This window comes from Barbatula barbatula (genome assembly GCF_947034865.1).
Source record: "Barbatula barbatula genome assembly, chromosome: 23".
Lineage (NCBI taxonomy): Eukaryota > Metazoa > Chordata > Actinopteri > Cypriniformes > Nemacheilidae > Barbatula > Barbatula barbatula.
In genome coordinates this window covers 10,616,931-10,637,269 of record NC_136786.1, presented here as the reverse complement: position 1 = coordinate 10,637,269, position 20,339 = coordinate 10,616,931, and the positions used below count along the sequence as shown (strand labels likewise).

The 20,339-nt window shown below is 39.7% G+C and overlaps 2 protein-coding genes across 2 annotated transcripts in view; both read right to left on the bottom strand.

The window, feature by feature from the left end:
* Positions 1-3,227: 3,227 nt before the first annotated feature.
* On the bottom strand, positions 3,228-12,570 carry prpf4bb (pre-mRNA processing factor 4Bb). The gene is made up of 15 exons (XM_079488240.1): positions 12,423-12,570; positions 10,568-11,743; positions 8,633-8,788; positions 8,390-8,548; positions 7,976-8,057; positions 7,688-7,898; positions 7,354-7,427; positions 7,178-7,268; positions 6,929-7,076; positions 6,357-6,494; positions 6,083-6,236; positions 5,866-5,980; positions 5,579-5,730; positions 4,793-4,879; positions 3,228-4,567 (listed from the first exon to the last, which is right to left on the bottom strand). Exons 1-15 carry the CDS (start codon positions 12,467-12,469, stop codon positions 4,364-4,366), a joined length of 2,994 nt encoding a protein of 997 aa, XP_079344366.1. The 5' UTR covers positions 12,470-12,570; the 3' UTR covers positions 3,228-4,363.
* A 2,730-nt stretch (positions 12,571-15,300) lies between these two features.
* Positions 15,301-20,339, bottom strand: part of gli3 (GLI family zinc finger 3) — a 96,353-nt gene continuing 91,314 nt past the window's right edge. Inside the window, exons 14-15 of the mRNA XM_079487621.1 lie at positions 19,345-19,729; positions 15,301-19,265 (exon numbers count right to left, since the gene is read on the bottom strand). Of these exons, the coding sequence (XP_079343747.1) occupies positions 16,993-19,265; positions 19,345-19,729 (2,658 nt within the window). The 3' untranslated portion in view covers positions 15,301-16,992. The remainder of the gene's footprint in view (positions 19,266-19,344; positions 19,730-20,339) is intronic.

Below are 20,339 nucleotides of genomic sequence, written 5' to 3'. Positions count from 1 at the left end.
TTAATGCAAATCTGATGATGATATTGCAAAAACAAGAGTCAATAACAACAGAGACTATGGAAACAATGCAAACTGTTATCAAGACCAAAGAAGACAATACAAAATATTGATTTGAAAAGTTAATTTCATAATTAGGTGTGAGTTAAGATTATTATGTAATTATTATGAATAGGCTACTTTTGCCATGAGTCTTTTCCTTTTCACAATTTTTTTTCTTTTTGCGTCATCATTATGGTGAAAGTAACTTGAGTTAGTTTAACATAAGGCAGCAACATAACAAAATGTGAAAAAGAATGAAGGGGTGAATACTTTAGGCACTCGGCCGTTCGGAGCTTGACCGCTAAAAAATGTTCCCTGTAGCTTTTTGATTGAATAGATCTTTTTTCCTGTCAATATATACTCCTCACATCAGTTCTGTATTTAAATGTTTGTTAAAATTCTTAATGACAGAATTTCCATTAAAAGATAGCTTTCAACAGCTGCTTCTAAAGATGAATGCACGGATAGGATATTTATGTTGGTTAAGGAATTACAGCACATTTCCTAGATTTCTTACACTTTTCAACATTTAACGCTGTGAAAGTTTTTGTTTGTGTGAAATACAGAGACTGAAAACGATATATTTCACAAAAACAAAATATTTAAGCATAAATGTCTAGAAATAAGTCTATGATAATTGATAGACAGCTTAAAAGTTTGTTATATGTCATCATCAATAGATACAGTACTGTATCATTATTAAAAACAACAAACACAGTGTATTACAGTACCGTCATTACGGTACAACATTTTAGGAGCTGTAGATAGACTAGGTCATGTGACTTCTTCTGATACCTACCAACACTAAGATGAATCACTGAAATATTCCTATTAGTCTAAGTGACTATCTCTGTTTTTCCACTGTATTTTGCTCATGCTCACAACAAAAACATTCCCTTCGAGTTTCACTTCTCATTTATCACAGATCCATTCATTTTACATCAAGTAGATAAAGCAAATTTGCAGACATTGCAGATGGTCAAAAGTAAATCATGATTTTATTTACTTTTTGATCAGTGATTGGCTGTCTAAATTGGTGCTAAATTATATTCAGTAAAGATCAGGGTGGTATAAAGGAAGTTTAAGTCAGATGATCAATGATTGGGTCATGAATAAAGGATCGGCCCAATTCTCCGTCAGAATTCTGCTCTTTCGTGATCTGTAAAATGTAGCTTATGTCATTGGCAGTTATTTCTGTCCGTGCTGCGATTTAAGGACCTATAATATAAAACTGTCTTTCAAAAGCTGAAAAAATTTACATTTATACCCGTTTATATTTCACAAGAAAGCGTGCCATGGCAGATGATTGTAGTTCTTATTTAGAAGCATCACAATACGATGAGCTTTTGATGCTTAACTTTATAACTTTCAAAGCTAGTTTAAATGTGCACATATTGTTACTGTAATACAGATTAACATTATTGAGAGAAACAATCAATGCCGTGACAAAAAAAGAATTTGTTAAGAGGAAGTAGTACCAGACACGAGTTTGCATTGTGCCAGGCGACGAGAAGTCACGAGGAGTTTGTGATTTCCTAAGCATTAGACACTCCACTAATGAAAACAAAATTATAGCGTAAAAACTGCCCGCAAGAAAGACTAAAGTTCCACTGACTCGAGTTAAGATCATCATATTCAGAAACATTATTTAGCAGCCAATGCATTAACATTATAGTTTCATTAAATTTGATCAATAAAAGAAAAGGTAGTATTTTCACCATGCTTGACCCTGTTGATCGCAAGCTGTATTTTTATCGGTTTGTTTATTTATTACCATTTTCACTCTTAAGCTTGGTGCTGTGGGGATTCAAGCATCATCTCATTCAGGCATAAAACCCCCCCAGAGTTTATGTGCTCACCTCCTGCCACCGAGCCTTCCGCAGGCGTCCTGAACATCGTCATTTATTAGTGCCGACAAAGCTGTCAAGCATAGCCATAAATTCCCACAAGCACTTGAATGTATTTGAAACATTTCTTAAATATAAAAAACTGAACACTATTAGTAAGAATAATCTACCTAAAAAAGGTCAAGTCAAATAGATTTAGAAATACCTTTTCTTACAAAGGAGCAATTCAGCATTACAAGCAGTTGTTGTTTTTGTATTCCAGTTGACAGTCTGCAAGATACTTTAATTCATTGGTATGTGACAGATAAAGGGTAATACGATGGTGCTTAATAGATGGATGATTTGATTAACAAACATCATCATTTTAAGATTAACTTCACTAATGACTTCGTCTCACAACAAAAACAACTACATTGATGGATTAAACAATCGTGTTAGTACAGCATACTCTTTTCCTGAAAACAGCTGTAGTAGCAAACTCTTAAAGCTTGTTTATGTTCTTGTTTTGATACTTACAATCTCTTATGTGCAGTGATTTTTAATGGAAATTCTGAATCTGTCCAACTTTGTGCTCACATCACTGAGAATGAGCAGAGAAGTCCTTTTTTAAACAGAGGTCTGGGAGTTACGGGTCATTTAAGATTCCTGAAATGTGCCACTGAAACAAAGGACTATGGTACTGCCAAAGCGAGAGATGCAGAGATCCTAATGTCTTTCAATGAACATTCAGGATTGAGCAATCTGTTACCCTATGGAAACAGGGCGCGGGGCATGAGGTAAACAAATCTGCATGAAAAACAATATTAGTTTGATAATTTATCAAAGCAGTACAAAAAAGACTAGATGGAATAAGGACACTTTAGAGAAATTGTTATTATGTCTCTGGAAACTACACATGGGATTTACCCATACTGCTAAAAATAACCCCACGTTATTTAGAAACTTCTAACTTCCTGTGAAAACTGAATATAGATCTATTTCTAGCAACACAACCCAAAGGTAAGCGTATGAAATACTAAAACTTCACATTAAGGACACCCTTAAATTATCCATTAAGTCCAGTGAGATTTGTGATGGTAATGATTTATAAAGTCTACCTCTGCATTTATCCTCTAGATCATATGAAGCAGCGTGCATGATAATAAGAGGAAGCGTAAAGGTCAGGAAATGCTTAAACTTTCATCTAGACACACAACCGTCCTAATTGTCACACAAGGTCAGGTATTCAAAATAGACGCACCCCCAAGATGCCAAAGATAATATTACAAGAGCGAGCAGCAGTTGACAGTTTTATAAGAGCTGGCTCTCAACATTACTGCAATAATCAAAAAACAATAGTGATGTTTATACACCAAATAATTTTATTACTAAAATGATTACACTCAAGGTGCGGTTCTCATTTTCCTTCACAATCCAATCTTGAGTTTATTTTCCCAAAAAAAATTCAATAAGAAAAACCACAGATGTCTTGCATAAAGAAAACAGTGTATTTACATTGTAAAATAAAAGCGATCATCGGTAGGTCAGTGCTTATCTGTGAAGACTGACGGGTCAAGCAATGTTTGAATTGGTCACACAGGGAGAGACTTTATATGAAAAAAAACGTAATCTTAATATTAGGGGCTTTTAAATCGTAACATTTATATTCCCTATACGCTTAAAGTCAGGTATGCAGAGCTTTGCTACTGATTCAAAGGCAAATTGAACCTCAGGGGTTCCCAGCATCCATCCATACACTAAACTGAATCAGTAGCCTCAGCTGATGGACCGCATTACAAACTAACAAACCAAAACATACGATTTTCCTTTAAATTAAAACATGGACTTAAATCAGTGCTTTTTGGACATTAGATTATTTAACAATTAGGTCCTACATAATTTAAACAGCTAAAATTTGAGTGGTGTAGGTAAAGAAATTTAATGTAGATAAGGGACCACTTTTCTAGTGTGACACACTAAACAGAAATACAGCAAAACCAAAATATGTGATGGACAATAAGCATGTTTTTTAATTATATCTTGTTTTTAAGAAGTGATATAAAATTTCTTACCAGCAAATGCTACAAGAGCTGCTGTTTAGTCTGATGGCAAAAGAGACACACATCTGGAATAACACAAATGTCATTGGTCTTAAATTTACCCAACTGAAATGCCAACAAAACCATTTGTTACCGAACAGCTTAACCAATGTGTACCAAATACTTTTCAACACTTCTGCACAGATCGGCAACTTCTGAATCAACAACTGCTTTTCGTGCCTCTCTCAGCGAATGATGACGTGTATATACAATAAAAACAAGATCATTCTGAGAGATCAATCGCAAAAATGACCGGGCAAAACAAAAATCACTAGAAAAAGAATCAAAATAGAAATTCGTCTTGTCATGTTTCCGAACATTCTGAGCAGAAGTCTGATGGCTCAGTCCTGAAAAGCAGAACTGCTCTGGCTCTAATGGAAGGTCAAAGGGGAAATGTGGTCATATCTTCTCCTGAATGATGGGATGCTGCAGGGCCTGGTTGATGGTGATGCGTTTCGCCGGGTCCAGCATCAGAGTTCCATCCAACAGATCCTTGAGCTGCATGACTTTCTTCCTCTGGTCCTCAGGCAGCCTCTGACCACCGACCATCTCAGCGAGCAAGTCTTTAGTGGGGTTGATGGTACTCATCACAGTTACCTTCTCCTGTGACAATACATCAAACATTTACATTTAGAGACATGTTCCATGGTGTATATACTTAAGGCATTCGAAAATGAAGTTTGAACGTTGTGCGCATACTTGCTTTACTAAGGAAAACATCATAAGATTTATGCTTTGAGAAAGTCACTTACGCAGCAATTTACAGCTGAAATCTATAATCTGTACAATCTGCACTAAAGTCAACTGAATGAGTGAACAGGAACATACCCGTTCAGTCACTTTGTCTACTTCTATGAACAGGAAGTTCAAGTTCTGGTCAAAATGTTGGTCTTTAAACTGGCCTTTTCGGATCATCTACAGAAAACAGAAGAAAAAACATGTTATCATATGCATAAATACCATAAACAGGGCTCCGGACTACTTGCGACTGGTTTTTGAAACAGCGCAAGAGCATTTTTACAAGTTCTCGCACATGTGCAACCTGCCAAATTGGATTTTTTCCTAGTTGTTAATCTTATGTGAATAGACAAGTAGATCACGAGCCCACCAGTTTAGGCCTATGAGTGTGGGAAACGGAGATCGCTCTTTAAATGATGAGCAGAACCAAACCACTGTCACCTCCAGCTAAATACATAGGACAGGTAGTATGTTAACAATTTAACACATTTACATTTCTGACGAATGTAAACGCATTAAAAGACGGGGTGTCTGATTTCCCAATTACGCTTGTTTAGACAAACAACCCTTTAGCCAATCAGCAGTAATGGTGCACAGAACGGACATTATTCGAGCAGAGCGCTGTAATGTCATATCCCTCTGAAATGAATGGACTTAACTCACAGAAATGACAATGTGCAGTTTTATTTTCAAGTATTTGTCAGTTATACAGCTACTTTGGGAAATATGTGAATCATTGCAATGCAGGCTGATTTAAGGTGTGCCCCTACATCTTCTGGTTGAGCTCCAAAATTGTCAGTGCCCCTAGTAAAAACAGTTAGTCTGGAGCCCGGATAAAACAATTGTTTTGTATTGATAGTGTTTCTAGTTCAGTACCTTGTTGGGCATCTTCCCCTTGACATCCATGGCCAGTTTCAGCATGTGGTTATTGGATGACCCTGGGAACAGGATCTTCCCCGTGTAAAGCTCATACAGGGTACAGCCCACCGACCACATATCAATCCCATAATCATATGGCTTACCAATAACTGAAGAGAAAGAGAAACCAAAAACTGAGCACCAACTATTCATTTATTGATATACTTTCAACGTTGAAGCAATGAAGCATACCCCTTGCTGTTTCTATAAATGAGGCGAAATAAAGCCTGTGTGTGTAAACTCACTGATTTCAGGTGCTCTGTAGAATCTGCTGACTAGGTAAGGTGTTATTTCATTGTCTGCGACGTGGGACGCTGAGCCAAAATCACACAGTTTAAGAATAGTCTTCGATTCGTTAACCTGCAGACACAGAGAAATTTAGAGAGTTAGTGAATAGTTCAAGACTCCGGTAACAGGACTGCTTGATGTGGCGGAGCTAGATGTCATAGAGATGATGCTCACCAGAATGTTGTCTGGTTTGATGTCAGCATGAAGGATGTTACAGCGTTTCAGTAGTTTGAGAGCCAGGAAGAGCTGCTGACTGTAGGATCGCACCGCCTTGATGTGCAACCCAACATCTTTACCGTATTTCTTCAGCACTTCCCGCAAATTCATACTGTGAGAAACAAGGCAGAAGAACTAAGAACTTGTTTCATTTGTCTTGTTGAGGTGTCTCCCTTAGATTGTTCTGAGTGAGTCTCAATCAATGCACAAGAGATCCAGGTGTGTAAAGTACCTGAGAGGTTCGAAGACAAGGCAGAGATGCTGTTTGTGGTAAAAGTGTCTGAAGAGACGCAAACAGTGAAATTTATCATCTGGATCTGCGTCGTTTAGCTTCTTCAGAAACTCAAGCTCCTTCAGCCCCGTTTTCTGCCTGTAATGAGACGTGACAAACAAAACCATTAAACACGATTTATGAGAGAGGATTACACTGAACAGCAATGTGGAGAAAACAAGAAAAAAGCTCTATTGAAACGAGATTGGTTTTCAGTTCACGTTTCTAAAGTAGATAATAATGCACATGACTAATGTTTAGCCTCAAGATAAGAGATGAGTGTCTTAAGAAAATCATTGAGATGGGTGTACTGGCTACACAAACCATGTTGATATTAGCAACAACTGATCTTTCAGTGAGCGTTATGTTTCAACGTTTTTCTTGCTCTATCACATTAACTGAATAACTTTGCTTGAATAGAACTATAGAACTAGAGACCAAACAGAGCAAAAAGCTCTTGAATTTTGGTAACATGAGGTCAACATAAGGCAAATACAAATAAATGATGGTCATAACTACAGCACACTACTCACATGAGCTCATTGTTGCGGATGATCTTGACTGCCACCTCCTGGCCAGCCCTTGCAGTGTCTCTCGCTCTGACCACATTACTGAACACACCTTGCCCGGTGTACCCGTACACTTCATAACGCTTATCCAGGATCTCACCAATGTTCACACCTAACATCACAACATTTAACTGATGAGTTTGGGATAACAGCAGCATTTTTTAAAGGTTCACCCAAAAAGAAAGACAGCTGTACAATCTCTTTAAGACTTACGGTAATACCCCTCCGAATCTGTCCAGTTATCCCTGAGGTTGGGGTTCTCTTTAAAGTCTTTACCGATGCCCGCAGCCCTTAACCTAGCACTCTGATAGGAGAGAGAGATAAGAACCAGGTCACAACCCCCTTTTAAAACAAAGAGTTAATATCAACTCAATGTACAAACATCTCACATCAAAGTCTGCAGCAAACATGTCATCAGACTCTGTGAACATATCAGGTGCTGAGGGCTTCTTTGGGTTGGCTCCTGCAGAACAGATGATAAACAGTAATGTTCAATGTCATTGTATTAAAGATATTCAGCAATTGCAAATAAAACCGATGGTGAGCGCTGCAAATAAAACCGATCATATCTTGCGTGCTGATTGATTGATAGCTCTAATATAATTACATCACCGCTAAAACCTCTAGATCTACCATCTGTGTGCATCACCTAGAGAGCAGCACTGTTTTGGTTGCTCTTTGCAACATCCCAACCTATGCAAACCTCTTATCAGAGTACACCACCTTCTTTCTCCTGAGCAATGAGGTTGTGCTTGGCCTTGATGCTGGCCTCAAAGGTGTTCAAGTTCTCCCGCTCGTACTCCTTCACGTCAGCTGCCACACGCTCCAGGATGTCATCGGGTGAGGGCGATCGACTGCGAGTGCTGCTCTGTGGACTGCTCGGCTCCGATGCCATTGAGCCCATATTGCTGTCCTCATTTACCCCTCTGTATTTCTGTCAATATCAGAATTTAACAGAGTTTTATCTAAAAGAAGAAACTTTCTGACACAGGAGGCTTTCTGGACTGTTACCTGTACAATAGCAAGCCGTTGTTGTCGTCGCCGTTCAATCAGAGCCTCTTCATCCTCCTCTTCAGCATCAAAATCCTCCAAACTAAATACATTACCGTAATTCAATTATTAAAGTAGTGACCTTAGAAATAGTTTGCTTAAAATTTGAGATCAATTGTAACAGACATACAGTATTTCCAACAAGCTTGTTCAAACTCAAATGATTTTATTATGCTAAAGGGTGAACTGATCATTAGTGATTATGGACAGCAACTCATATCTACAGTACAATTGTAGATGCAAGTCAGTTTTTATTGAAGCTTTTTTAAGCAGGTAAGTTTAAAGTCAGGTAAGTTAACTGTCACAACCATAATGGTCCATATTCTTCATAAATGAGCACACAAAAAGTAAATAACTAAATTAAAAAAAACTTACACTTCTTCAGAGGAGGAGTCCTTGTCTACTTTCATTCCCTCGGATAGGCTGCCTTTGAACTTGTCTTCATCACGGCTCCGCCGCCTCCTCCTCCTCTCACGATCCCTGGAGATGGATCGCCGCGGTCTGACACGGCCGAACCGATCCCTTTCAAGAGACCTGGCCAAAAGGTACATTACACAATTAGATACCTTAACTATCACCACCATTTGACAAACTCGAAATTTCTAACTGTAGTTTCACCTTCGTCTAAAGGGCGATCGACTTCGCCTTCTGGGGGAGAGGCGAGGCTGTCGTCTTGGTGATATGGATCTACGCCTCAGTGGGGAGCGGCTCACTCTGCGTCGGGATGGACTCGTCTCCCGTGACCTCCCGACTCCATCCATACGAGGACGTTTCCTGAAAAAAATTCCCAAAATAGATGAACTACTTAAAAATCATTCACTTGCTGACTTCTACTGTGCCCTTGTACCTTAAGACATGTTTCTAACCAATAGCAAATCAATGACCCAACCTACCCAAAACCAAGCAATAACAATAAACAACACATACACAGCACCTCATGATTGCACTATACCAACCCTATAGGCCATTCCTGTGGGACTACTCCATTAACTACTGTATATGTGTTGCGTAGGAGTGTGTTTAGTGAGTGAATATCGATATAAGTGCATTTATTTAAATGTAAACTTCCTCTACACAACACAGAGATCCCTATTGAGTGTGCAGTCCTTTATTTTGATTTCAAAGCTAAAAATAGCTCTGATCCTCTCTTACACGCTCAATGTCACTCAAAGACATCACCCGTACAGCTAAGCTATAAATCTTTACTTGTTCCTTCCATGCAGAAAAGATTAATCTTTCTTCTGCACAATGATGGAAATCAAACAACATGGGCCGCCATTAACTTTGATACATGTCTCAAAATATTGAATATCTTTGTTTGTTTTCCACAGAGGAAAGTGTCATGTACAGATTTGAATGAACAATAACTGTTTATTTTTAGTTGAAACCTGTAAAATAACACCAAATAAACAAATTAAGCATTTAACAGCATATAATAAGCATAATGTTCAATCCTTAATTTCATCCAGTCAATAGCTAAATCAGAGGTGGATGAGTCAAGTAGTTTTACTTTAGTCAACTGAAGGATTTATACTTTAGTGTTTTCACTTTGGAAAAGTGTTACTTCACTACATTATGAAGCATAACATCATAGTTTTCTCTACTAAATTTCACTTAATGTCTTTTTTCTAGGGCTGTCTAACGATTACGATAAATCGAATACAGAAAAAAAGTTTGTTTATATTCATTTTGTGTTTATAAAACATACACATGCATGTATATATTAAACATTCATATAAAATTTAAGTTATTGGTAGATATAAGTAAACTCTAGGGCTGTTATTAGATTTTAAATTGTAATCGCGATTAATGGCACACGTTTCATGCAATTAACCGCATGCATATATTAAAATTAAACATATGCTGCTTATATTGTTTAACATGTTTATTTGAGTGTCGTCTATCGATTAAAAAAAATGTACTAACTAATCACACACTAGGGTGTAAAGCGGACAGTTCCTCACGATATGATGCCGTATGGGTATTTTCCACCAGTGATTCGATATATGCAGAAATGGATTCCATTTTTTTTATTGAATCGATTTTTTGACATTACTTGCATAGTTTACACATGCAGTAACATTTTATATACTCACAAATGAAACCATAATATATAAGATGAACCTTCAATTAATCTCTTTGAAAACTGCACACACTGTCCAAATGGGACATTTACAACAATCTAGTGTTTCTGCGAGTATTTTATAAAACAGTGGGGTTGGAAGGCCTCATGGGCTAATTAACATATTAACAATGTTATCGCGTTGCAACTTCAGACCTGTTTCTAAACATATTTGAATACAGCATATAGTCCAATAAAGCTGTTCTTGTGTTCATATTGTCTGTTTCATAACAAACGTGCTACTCCAGAGATAAGCTTATTAGAGATGGAAAACTATATCTGGAGCCTTTTCCTGCGTTCGTTATGCATATTTAAGATCAGGAGAAACTATTTTGTCAAGTGATCCTATATATTTGACCAGTAGTGTACTGCAGTCCCAAAAAGACATTGACAGACAAAGTTTGACTATGTGAAGTTGTGTTGATGTGTACCTGGAGGGAGAATCTCTCCTGCGATCAATCGAGCGACTTCGTGCCCTCCTGGCAGGTGATCTATTCCTAGATGGTGAGTGGCTCAGTTTGGAGCTCCGATCGGCTGAACCCGATGGGTGTTGGTTGGATTGCCTCTCCCTGTGGCGAGGGGAAGAACTGCGCCGCCGCTGAGGGCTCAAAGCTCGCCTGTGATGAGGCGATCGATTCTCTTTTCCAGAAGACGTGTCTTTAGATGGAGACTTTCCTGGCCTCTTTTCTTTGTCGGTCTCTGAACGCCCAGGCCGAGCATCTTTGGAGCGCGACCGACTCTTGCGCCCTTGTGAGCCCGACCTCCTCCCAGCGTGCTCTCTCTTCTCAGGGGAACGCCGGTCTGAACGCCCCTTCTGATCAGGTTTTCTCTCTGCAGAAGAGCGCCGCCTGCTGGTTGGGGAGTGGGATTTCCTCCCACGTTCCTTGGATTTGTCCCTGCTCTGGGAGCGTTTTCTCTCTTTGGACTTGCTACGCTCCTTAACTGCCTCTTTAGCACTTTTGGTCATTCGATCAAGCTTACCGTCCCTCCCTGCTTTGTCCCGAGAGCGGCTGGCGGCGTCCGTCGAGTCCCGTCTTGATTTACCCCCCTTGCTACTCTGGTCCCTGGGTGAGCGGGTTCGAGCCCCGCTACCTCTTTGCCCGTTTCGTGCCCTTGATCCATCTCTGTCCTCCTCGGAGCCGGAGTTGTAACCCTGTAAAATCAAACCCATGCCTGACTGAACCTTACCCTCCATCAGCTGGCTGTCCAGCTCGGCTTTGATCAGCGCTCTCTGTTTTTCCAGGTCTTCCAGAAGAGCCCGGTCATCAACGGCGGCATTGCCGAGAGTAAGAGAGTCGTCACCAGGTCTCCTGTTGATGGCCACGGTGGGCGAGGAGGTGGTCTCGTCTTTGCGTCTGTGCTTCTTATGTTTGTGTCTGTGTTTGCGCTTACGTTCCTTATCTTCCTCAGACGCATGTTTGTGTTTTTTGTGCTTGCTGCGGTGCTTGTGTTTCTTCTTCTTGTGTTTGCCGCCGCTGCTGTGATGCTTGGAGCCGCTGTCTTGCTTTTCACCGTTCACCTCGGGTTCCTCCTCTCCTTCCTCCCCAGATATATCACCGTTCTCATCCTCATTCCCACTCTTCTCAGGACTTTCTAAATCCTCAGGTCTAGAAAAAAACAAAGCACACGTTGACACGGGAGGTGCAAAACCAATAAAAACGTAAAAGATGTTATGTTTAAAGTATTAGAAGGAAACGGAGATATTAAACAATACAGGCTAACTACTTTCACGCGCCAAATAATGCGTTCAGCTAATGTTTGTTTTGTTGGTCAAGGTATTGGCAACACGATGTTTCCCACAAGCCAAGGACACGCTCGTTTGCATAACATCGGCTACATAATACACCAACCATTCCTCTGGGTAACAGTTATTCTAAGGATTTATTGTGTACTTCAAGCACTATTTATCTTATGTAAACTGAAGTAAACCAGCCGGTGTAGCGTGCTGGTCATATCATCAGATATATTCATAGCATCCGACACTTTACGAAATTAACCACACACACAAGAATAAAAAAACAACGAAGGCAAAATTCAACTTTACAGGCCAGTTGTAGAGAGACATCTAAACGGCGCTAATATTGGTCATTCGCTATTGTATGAGAGCATATCGCTATTTAGCATTAGCACGCTAACACAAGCCGCACAGATGTACAGCTATCAAACGCGTCATATTTTACTTGAGATGAACGTATCCCTATCGGAAGCTCGTTTATAAGTATAAGCACCCACAGTCGATAGTTAAAAAGCGCTGTTCTTAAGATTACACAGCGCACGTGCTTTTACCCGTTATCCAGCCTCTCGCTCCGTAAATCCACTTCCATGTCCGCCATTTTGTTTCAGCAGCGGCCCGCTGTCTTCTTCTGCAAGGATGTTATGAGGTTGATGGGATTGTGTGCTCTCTAGTGTCTGAATCCTAAACTGCACCCTAAACTGTGTTCACTACACTCGTTACTGTATTTTAGGAAATGTTGGATGTTGATGGATAGATCGGTGTTTTTGATCAGTCATACGTTCTCTTCTTCAAATAATGTAGTTCATATAACATAGTTTGTTTCTTGAGCGATGCGCGTGCGCGTGTATGTCCACAATAATATCAAAGTGCGCATTGTTGATCAATGCTTTGTTCTAGCTATAAATATTTGGATATAGGTTACTTTACCTAGGAAACTTCCACTGGACTAGGTTCATGGTGTGCAGGTCTTTGGTTCGAGTCCTGCCTGGCTGTCATTTCTTCTTATTGAACACAGGATAACCTCATATAAAAGCAATATGATGCACGTAGTCAAAAACAATTAGTTGATGCATGCACAAGCAAAACTGTATGTGTCATGTAGAATATTTTCATATGTAAGTAGACACGCTAAAATTTCAGCGCCACATGCACTTCATGTTACAACACAGTAGGCCCTACGTTCTGACGACGTCGCCAATTCGCCTTCATTTGGTCACGTGACATTACTTTGTGGCCACGTTCTGAGGACGTCTTGGCGACGTTCCATTTCTTTGAATTTTTGCTTACGTTCCAGAAACGTCAAGCCACGTCGTCAAATAACGTCGTGAATTTATCCCGTGGAGAACGTAGCGACATGATGTCGTCTTCAGATAACCTGACTGGTCATTTGTTTAATGCATCAGGATTTATTATGTTATTGCATAGAACATTTGTGATCAGAGTAAAATATGTTATTATGTGTTTTTTCATGTTTATGTAGACATGCTTAAATGTCAAGGGCATGATCGGCTACAAATGACAGGATAATGTCAGGGAGGGTAATATTGGGGCAGGATCTGTTTTGCACACCTGCCACAATTCTACCCCCCCCCCCAAATGTATGCATGGATGCACATGTAGTCAAAAATGCACACAAGCAACACTGCATGTGTCACATATAATATCCTCATATTTATGTAGACATGGTGAAATGTCAAGGCCACACACACTACATGTTACACATTACTGGATTATATTTAAGAGGGTAATATTGAGGCAGGATATGTTTTGCCCACCTGCCACGATTTTACCCCTAAAATGTATGAATGAATGCACATATAGTTAAAAACAATTAGCTTTATGTACTCAAGCAACACTGGATGTCTAATGAAGCATTCATTCTTATAAGCAGACCCCATCCAAAAACCTTGGTGGTTTAGTGATTACTGTGATATGGTGAGCAGGTCTTTGGTTTGAGTCCTGCCTGGATGTCTTTTTTTCTCATAGAACACATGAGAACCTCATCTGACAGCAACATTCTTATGTTGTGTTCCCGCCAAAGGCGAGTGTCTTCATGCACGTCTCAAACAGTTGGTGCCAACAAGCTCTTTGTGAATTTTTTCAGCTTGAGTTGAATTTTTTTATTATCGCCGAAGATGCAAGATCACGTGCTAATGCAAAAGCTTAATATGCTTTTGGTGTGAATGCAGCATTACTTGTCAGAATAAATTCTCCTGTTGAAATTTTTTAAATGTAAGACAAAATACTTTTATATATTATGGAACACTCAACTGTCAGATTACATTCCCCCTGATTAACTTGCCAAATTTAGCCTTGAAGGCTTCACGTTTAACCCTCCTATTCTGTTCATTACCTGTTACCGTCCCATGTGTTCTGGGGTCTGTGTGACCCCAACCATTTATAGATCAATTGCAAGAAAACCTATTTTTAAATAAATATTATATATGATATTTCGTTTACTTTTTCTTTACTACAAAATGTCTCAAAATTGCTGTTAGCTTATATGTAAAATATTACATTTGTGTGAAAATGTATTAAGAATTATTTAAATCAATTATAGATTGGGGTCGAAGGCTATATTCGGATAAGAATCCTATTGCAATTTCAGTTTTAGATAAAAACGTTTTGACCAGAACAGGGCTATAGAGATCCATTCATTTTTCTGGATGTGACAATCTGCTGTATCTTTTTCATCTCTCTCCATCACCCTCTATGTGTTCATATAGATGCTTCATATCTGTGTTTAGCATTATTGGCTGATTCATTTGCTAAATTTCACAACTCAAAGTTACTATAAAGTAACAATCTCTAATAACCCTAAAACCCTTAAATTAAGCCCATTTTAACAATTACCAACAAAAGTTAGTATGAATTATATATAATCCATATACTACACAAAGGATGAAAAATGTCCATTATGTGTTATTATTATATTAATTTATTTTATTTATTATTAGAGGTGGACAAAGGGACACCAGACAGAAGTGGACAGATCTGCAAATAGATCTGTTTATTTTCTGTTGTGTTTTCACAGTAATGTGTTATGGTCATGTGTTTAAATGCCTGTTTATATGTACATTAAATATTTTAATATATTTTACACAGCACTATCTAGTATGATATCAGCATATTTTGGAATTTTAAGGTTTTTACATTTTTGTCAAAATTAGGTTAGTCTAATTTCGTGAGATCTGATTTACATTATGTGAAGCTTATTTTATTCTTTACGTTTAGAAAACATATAGGTTCTATCAGCAAAGTAAAACAGAATACAAAAACTTTGAAGCTCGATATCTCAAAACTGCTCAGAACAGAACCTTCTAATTCCAAGGTGGCAATTTATTCGCCTGCAATGTCTAATACTACAAAATATTAATCCCTGTATTTTAGTAATTGTTTCCTATAAAAGCAGACAGACAGCCCTCATTTAATTCTTTTTATTAAAACCATACAAACATTTGTTGTAATCTGATATAAAAAGAGCATTGATATTCTGTTCCCAGTCTGATGGTGCTGTGCACCTTGACTCCATTTTTATCACTTAGTTTGAACTGAAAACAGAGCATTGGGATTCCTGCTTTATATGATTTTTATACTAATTCTGACACCATCTAAAATCTTAACTACAGTCTACAGAATGAATATGTATTTACAAGCATAAAACTGAATTAAATGTAATAAAAAACTAAATGCCCAACCAGCAGAACGTGTGTTGCGTGTTACATGTTAAGCCATAGGACTCCTGCCACATATTCATACTCATTTTATTATTGTATTTACTTAAAAACATTGGCAGTGTTTCTTTTGTTTGGAGAGGCATTCATAAGGCACATACCTTAGGCCCAAACCCTCTAGTCCTTTTGTCTAGGAATGGGTCATACCACCTTTAAAACATAAACATAACACTGGTACACAACTTAAAAAAACAACTGATATAACCATACAAAAACCGAAACTCATTACTAGAGTACGCCTTTAAAAACTGTACATATGCAGGTAGAAACTGCAGGGTAGTTTTAATACTGCTAAAAATCTTATAGCTCTTGTAAGAGCTTGATGTGTCTTGGTATTCATAAGTCTTTCAGTTTTTAATCATAAATGTGTGGGTACAGTTTTTTTATATAAAAAAATGGACAAAACCGAGACATAAATGATATTCCACATTACAGTTTCACTGCACTGTTGTGACAAAAACAGCACACAACTGACTGTAATAAAAACAACATAAAATAGATACATTTAAACAAGAAACGTTACCAATATTTTCAACACATTTTGGCCACAAATTTAAAATAATATGTGTATAAGCAACATGTTGAGATTGACTAAAATGACCGCAATGTTTTCCCCCACAACTGTCACAAAATGCACGGCTAACGGTCAGCACCCATCATGAAGAGTATGACAACTTTACAATATAAAAAAAGAAAAAACGATATCAACATTTATTTACAGGTCAAGCTAAATCAAGATAGAGAGTTATAAGATTCTTATAACACACTTGTCGTACCCTTATACATAACGCAATGGCCCCTCCTACTTGGGTTCAATGGAACAAATTGGAAATAATTGGTCAAAACAACCTTTGGTAAGACTTTAGAAATCACCTTTAAGACCTATAAGACCCTGGGTCTGCTAAGAATGATACTTGAGCTGATGACAACCAAGTGTGTGCGTATCAACATCATCTTAAAAACAAAGGTACACAATACATGAGTAAGAAAACTCACTTTAGTGGGCAATGTGTACACTTGACGTGAAAAAATAACATGCACTTTTAGCAACAGTGTACAACAAAACAAAAAACAATATACAGAATACTGTTTTAATATCATGTGAAGAAGACCAGTGTCTCCTGCTGTCATCACAATAGCAATATAAAACAAAGGCTTTTAAAATAGCCTCTATTCCAGAAATGGAATAACTATTTATATATATTTTTATAATATATATTTGTATTAATATATGGTTTTATTGTTCGCTGCCTCTTGGAAGATAGGGCAGATTCAAAATAGATTGTGTGCCAACACAACATCACCTATTAAACTACTTTCTATTCCTTTACACTACATGCACAACGTATATCGCCCTTCTTGTTTATTGTGGCGGGGAAGTCACCAACTACTGCATAATAGCTAGAATTTTGCTCTCTTCTGCAAGACTGGTGAGGAGGGAGCTCATGTCACCGATAGCCATGTTGTTAGTGCTTGGATGCATGCTGTGAAACGCAGCTGAAAGACGTGGGGTAGATAGTCGAGAGGACGTCCGAGACAGACCCTGAAAAACACTGGGACTAATGATATCAGATACAAGACTACCCTGCTCATAGCTATCCTCGAGAATAGAGCAAATATCCAAACCAACACCCGGGCTGCCATCCACCGTGCTTGTCACCTGATCAACCCCAGGAGACAAAAGAGCCTCGGAAGGTGTTTCAATTTCTGTCGTCAAGGAATCCATTAGACATGACGGCAGAATGCTGTGGGAAGAAGGTGAGTTGGATTCAAAGCTCTCAGAAATAAATGCAGAGTGTTGTTGTTGGATGGAAGAGCAAGCATTGGTCTGAATATGATCGTTCCCTTCAAGCTTCAGTCCTGAAACTTGGTTTACAAGGTTGCAATTGGCAGCATTTACATTCCTTAAATTTTTTAGCTGGCATGACTGAGGATTATGATTGTTTGTGATCTGTTGAGTGGAGTAAGCATGTGATAAACCTCTGTGGCCGCTGTTGACTGGTGGGTGGGTCATAGGAGGCTGGGGCTGGTGAGGCAGTATTGTGGGGCTACCACTGATTTGATGTGTGGAGGTGTTATTTGGCTTGAGTTGGGTTTGTGGCGTACTTGCCTGCTGAAAACAGTTAGGACGGATCGGCCCAAAGGAGATGCGAGAGAAGTCTGGTCGACCGAAATTGTGCCTTGACTCAAGTTGGGATGTTGAGGAAGATTGACTCTTTACACCTGGATTCATCCTGCATGACTGTTGGGTTGTCTTGGTGATTTGTTGATACTGGTCTGGATGTCTGGATCCAGAGCTCTCGTTTTCCACATGTTGAACACCACCTCTATGAAGGGTCAAGTGCTGATCTACAAAATCCATATGGGGTTGTTGATGCTGCACAACCATGTTCCCAAAGCGACCGAAGGGGTTGCTCGTTATGCCACTGTGGACTGGCCATCTTTCGCACCTTTGAGGTTGCTGTCTGGGAGGAGTAACATCAGCACTACCAGAGCTCACTTCATTCCACTGGATAGGCATTACATCCTTACTGGTACCTTCAGGCACTCCCTGATGCACGTTAATGAAATTCTGTCCGACTGCAATACCTTGGTTAAAAGTGGACCTGTGAGGATTGGAACAACTGGTAATATTTCCCTGAATGTGAGCCAACTCTTGATCTTGAGAGTGGAGATACTGCACCAAGTCATCAGGCAAGATGTCTTCATCTGCATTTAACAGACCATCATCCTGGTCCACGGCCAAGTCCTCAAGTGCTGATTGTTCCATGATGCTGGGAGGGCAAGGAGAGTGCAGACTCCTCTGCAAGCTGCCAACTGGATAGATGTAATTCTGCAGGCTCAGTCCTAGATCTTCTCCATCTGAGTAATGATTTCCTGCTAGATGAGGTAATGAATTAATGTTGTTCAGACTGTTGAAACGCTGTACCTCTGGCAAGCCAAAAGAACTGGGATCCCGTTTCCGCACCGGGTCACTGGCTCGTCTATCACTATTTCCTGGACCTTCACCAGGGTAAAGTCCTCTTCGTTGATATACTGTGGGACTCCCGTGTGTGCCGTCACTGCAGCGACGTGGCCTGACCAGTGGTGGCAACATGAGCAGACCTGAGTCCTGGCAATCTCCCATCATAGCCAGATGGGACTTCAGGCTCATTTGTTCCATGTTGGGTAGGGGTGTGGGAGGAGGCCCACCTGTAGCAGCTGCATACTTGGCCTTCAGGTGATAGTGCTGTGCTGGGGTAAGGTTAAGAATACCTTTTGTTCCTATTGCACTTCCTACACCTCCACCACTCCAGTTTCCACCATGCATTACCCCGAACGAACTTCCACCTCCTCCGCACGGGCTTGCTTCACTTGAGCGTCTGGAGGCATCAGTGGAAATGGGATCATATGAATCAGTGGCGCTGAGATTGTGGAGACGTCGATGGTGGCTCTGCTCGGATTGAGAAGCCTGGCTAGAGCGGCGGCTGGAAAAGCAGGGGGAGATGCCGGAAGAACGACGACTGCTGCTCAGGTAAGCGGAGCTGGTGGTGCTGCCGCTGCTGTCCCGGCGCTCATGAAGCAGATTCAGCATGGTCAGCTCCGTGTTGGATGGCTCGAGACGTAGAGGAGGCTGGGGCACTGGTGCCCCCACGGCACTACTCCTACCAAGGCACAAACCTGAGAATGAGAAAGGATGAAATTATAATTAAAAGTAATGCCTAAGACCCATTTGAAAGGTTGTACAACAAAGACGCACCTTTTCCCGTGAGGGCAGGCAGGGCCTGGCCTTTGGGGGGTGGTGTTGGGGACAGATGTCCTAGCCTCGGCACAGCTCCGTTAACCTGCCTTAACCTCTCCATCTTAACATGCTCCATCCAGCGCAGGGGTCGTCCCACATTTCGGCGAGCCTGAAGAGCTAGTGTTGCCGCTGTGGATGTTGCAGTGGATATTGTAGAGTCCATGATGGGGGCATTCTCCTCCTCTCCTTCCTCGTCTTCATCTTCCAGGTCCTCGAGTAACGCCACCTCCCCTGTGAGTCCCAAGCTGCTCAGAGCAAACTGGACTCCACGGCTGAGATGGGGGCCGATGGGGGACTGCTCACTGCCGCATGAAGACTGACCGCCAGGGCTTGGCTGAGACGTCTAGAAGGTGAGATAAAACAAATACCGTGAATCTTAAATTTCAGTTTTATTGTTGAAAGGTAACACATCCATCACTCTGGACATTTTCTGTAGATGAAACGTAATGAGGAAAGTGAAATGCAATGTCGAAGTCATGCAGGTATTTAGGTAATACTTTACAATAAGGTTGTATTTGTTAGGAACTAACAATGAGCAATATAGTTTTCAGCATTTATTAATCCTTCTTAATGTTAGCTCATGATTCTAAAAATAACTAATGATAATAGTTTCAAAGTTTTATTTGAAAAAATTAATCAGTAAAATCTGAAATTAAAATTTTAAACAAACAACAGTGATGTGCAAAACAAGTTGCCTTTAAATCGCCGTTAGGCCAGAACTAAATATCCAGCATTAGAAGTAGAGGCAAGCACATTTTCCCCAATATCATGGTCTTACTTTAGGGCTGTTCAAATTAGATTTTTTTGTGTGTTGGGATAAAAATGTCTTCTCATGAATGAGCTGCATTGTTGTTTGTAGCGGTGTAAGAAAGCTTGTATATGTATTCTATGATTTCAATAAACCATTTGAGCTGAAGAATTAATCTCAACAGACAATGAAACCACAACTGCAG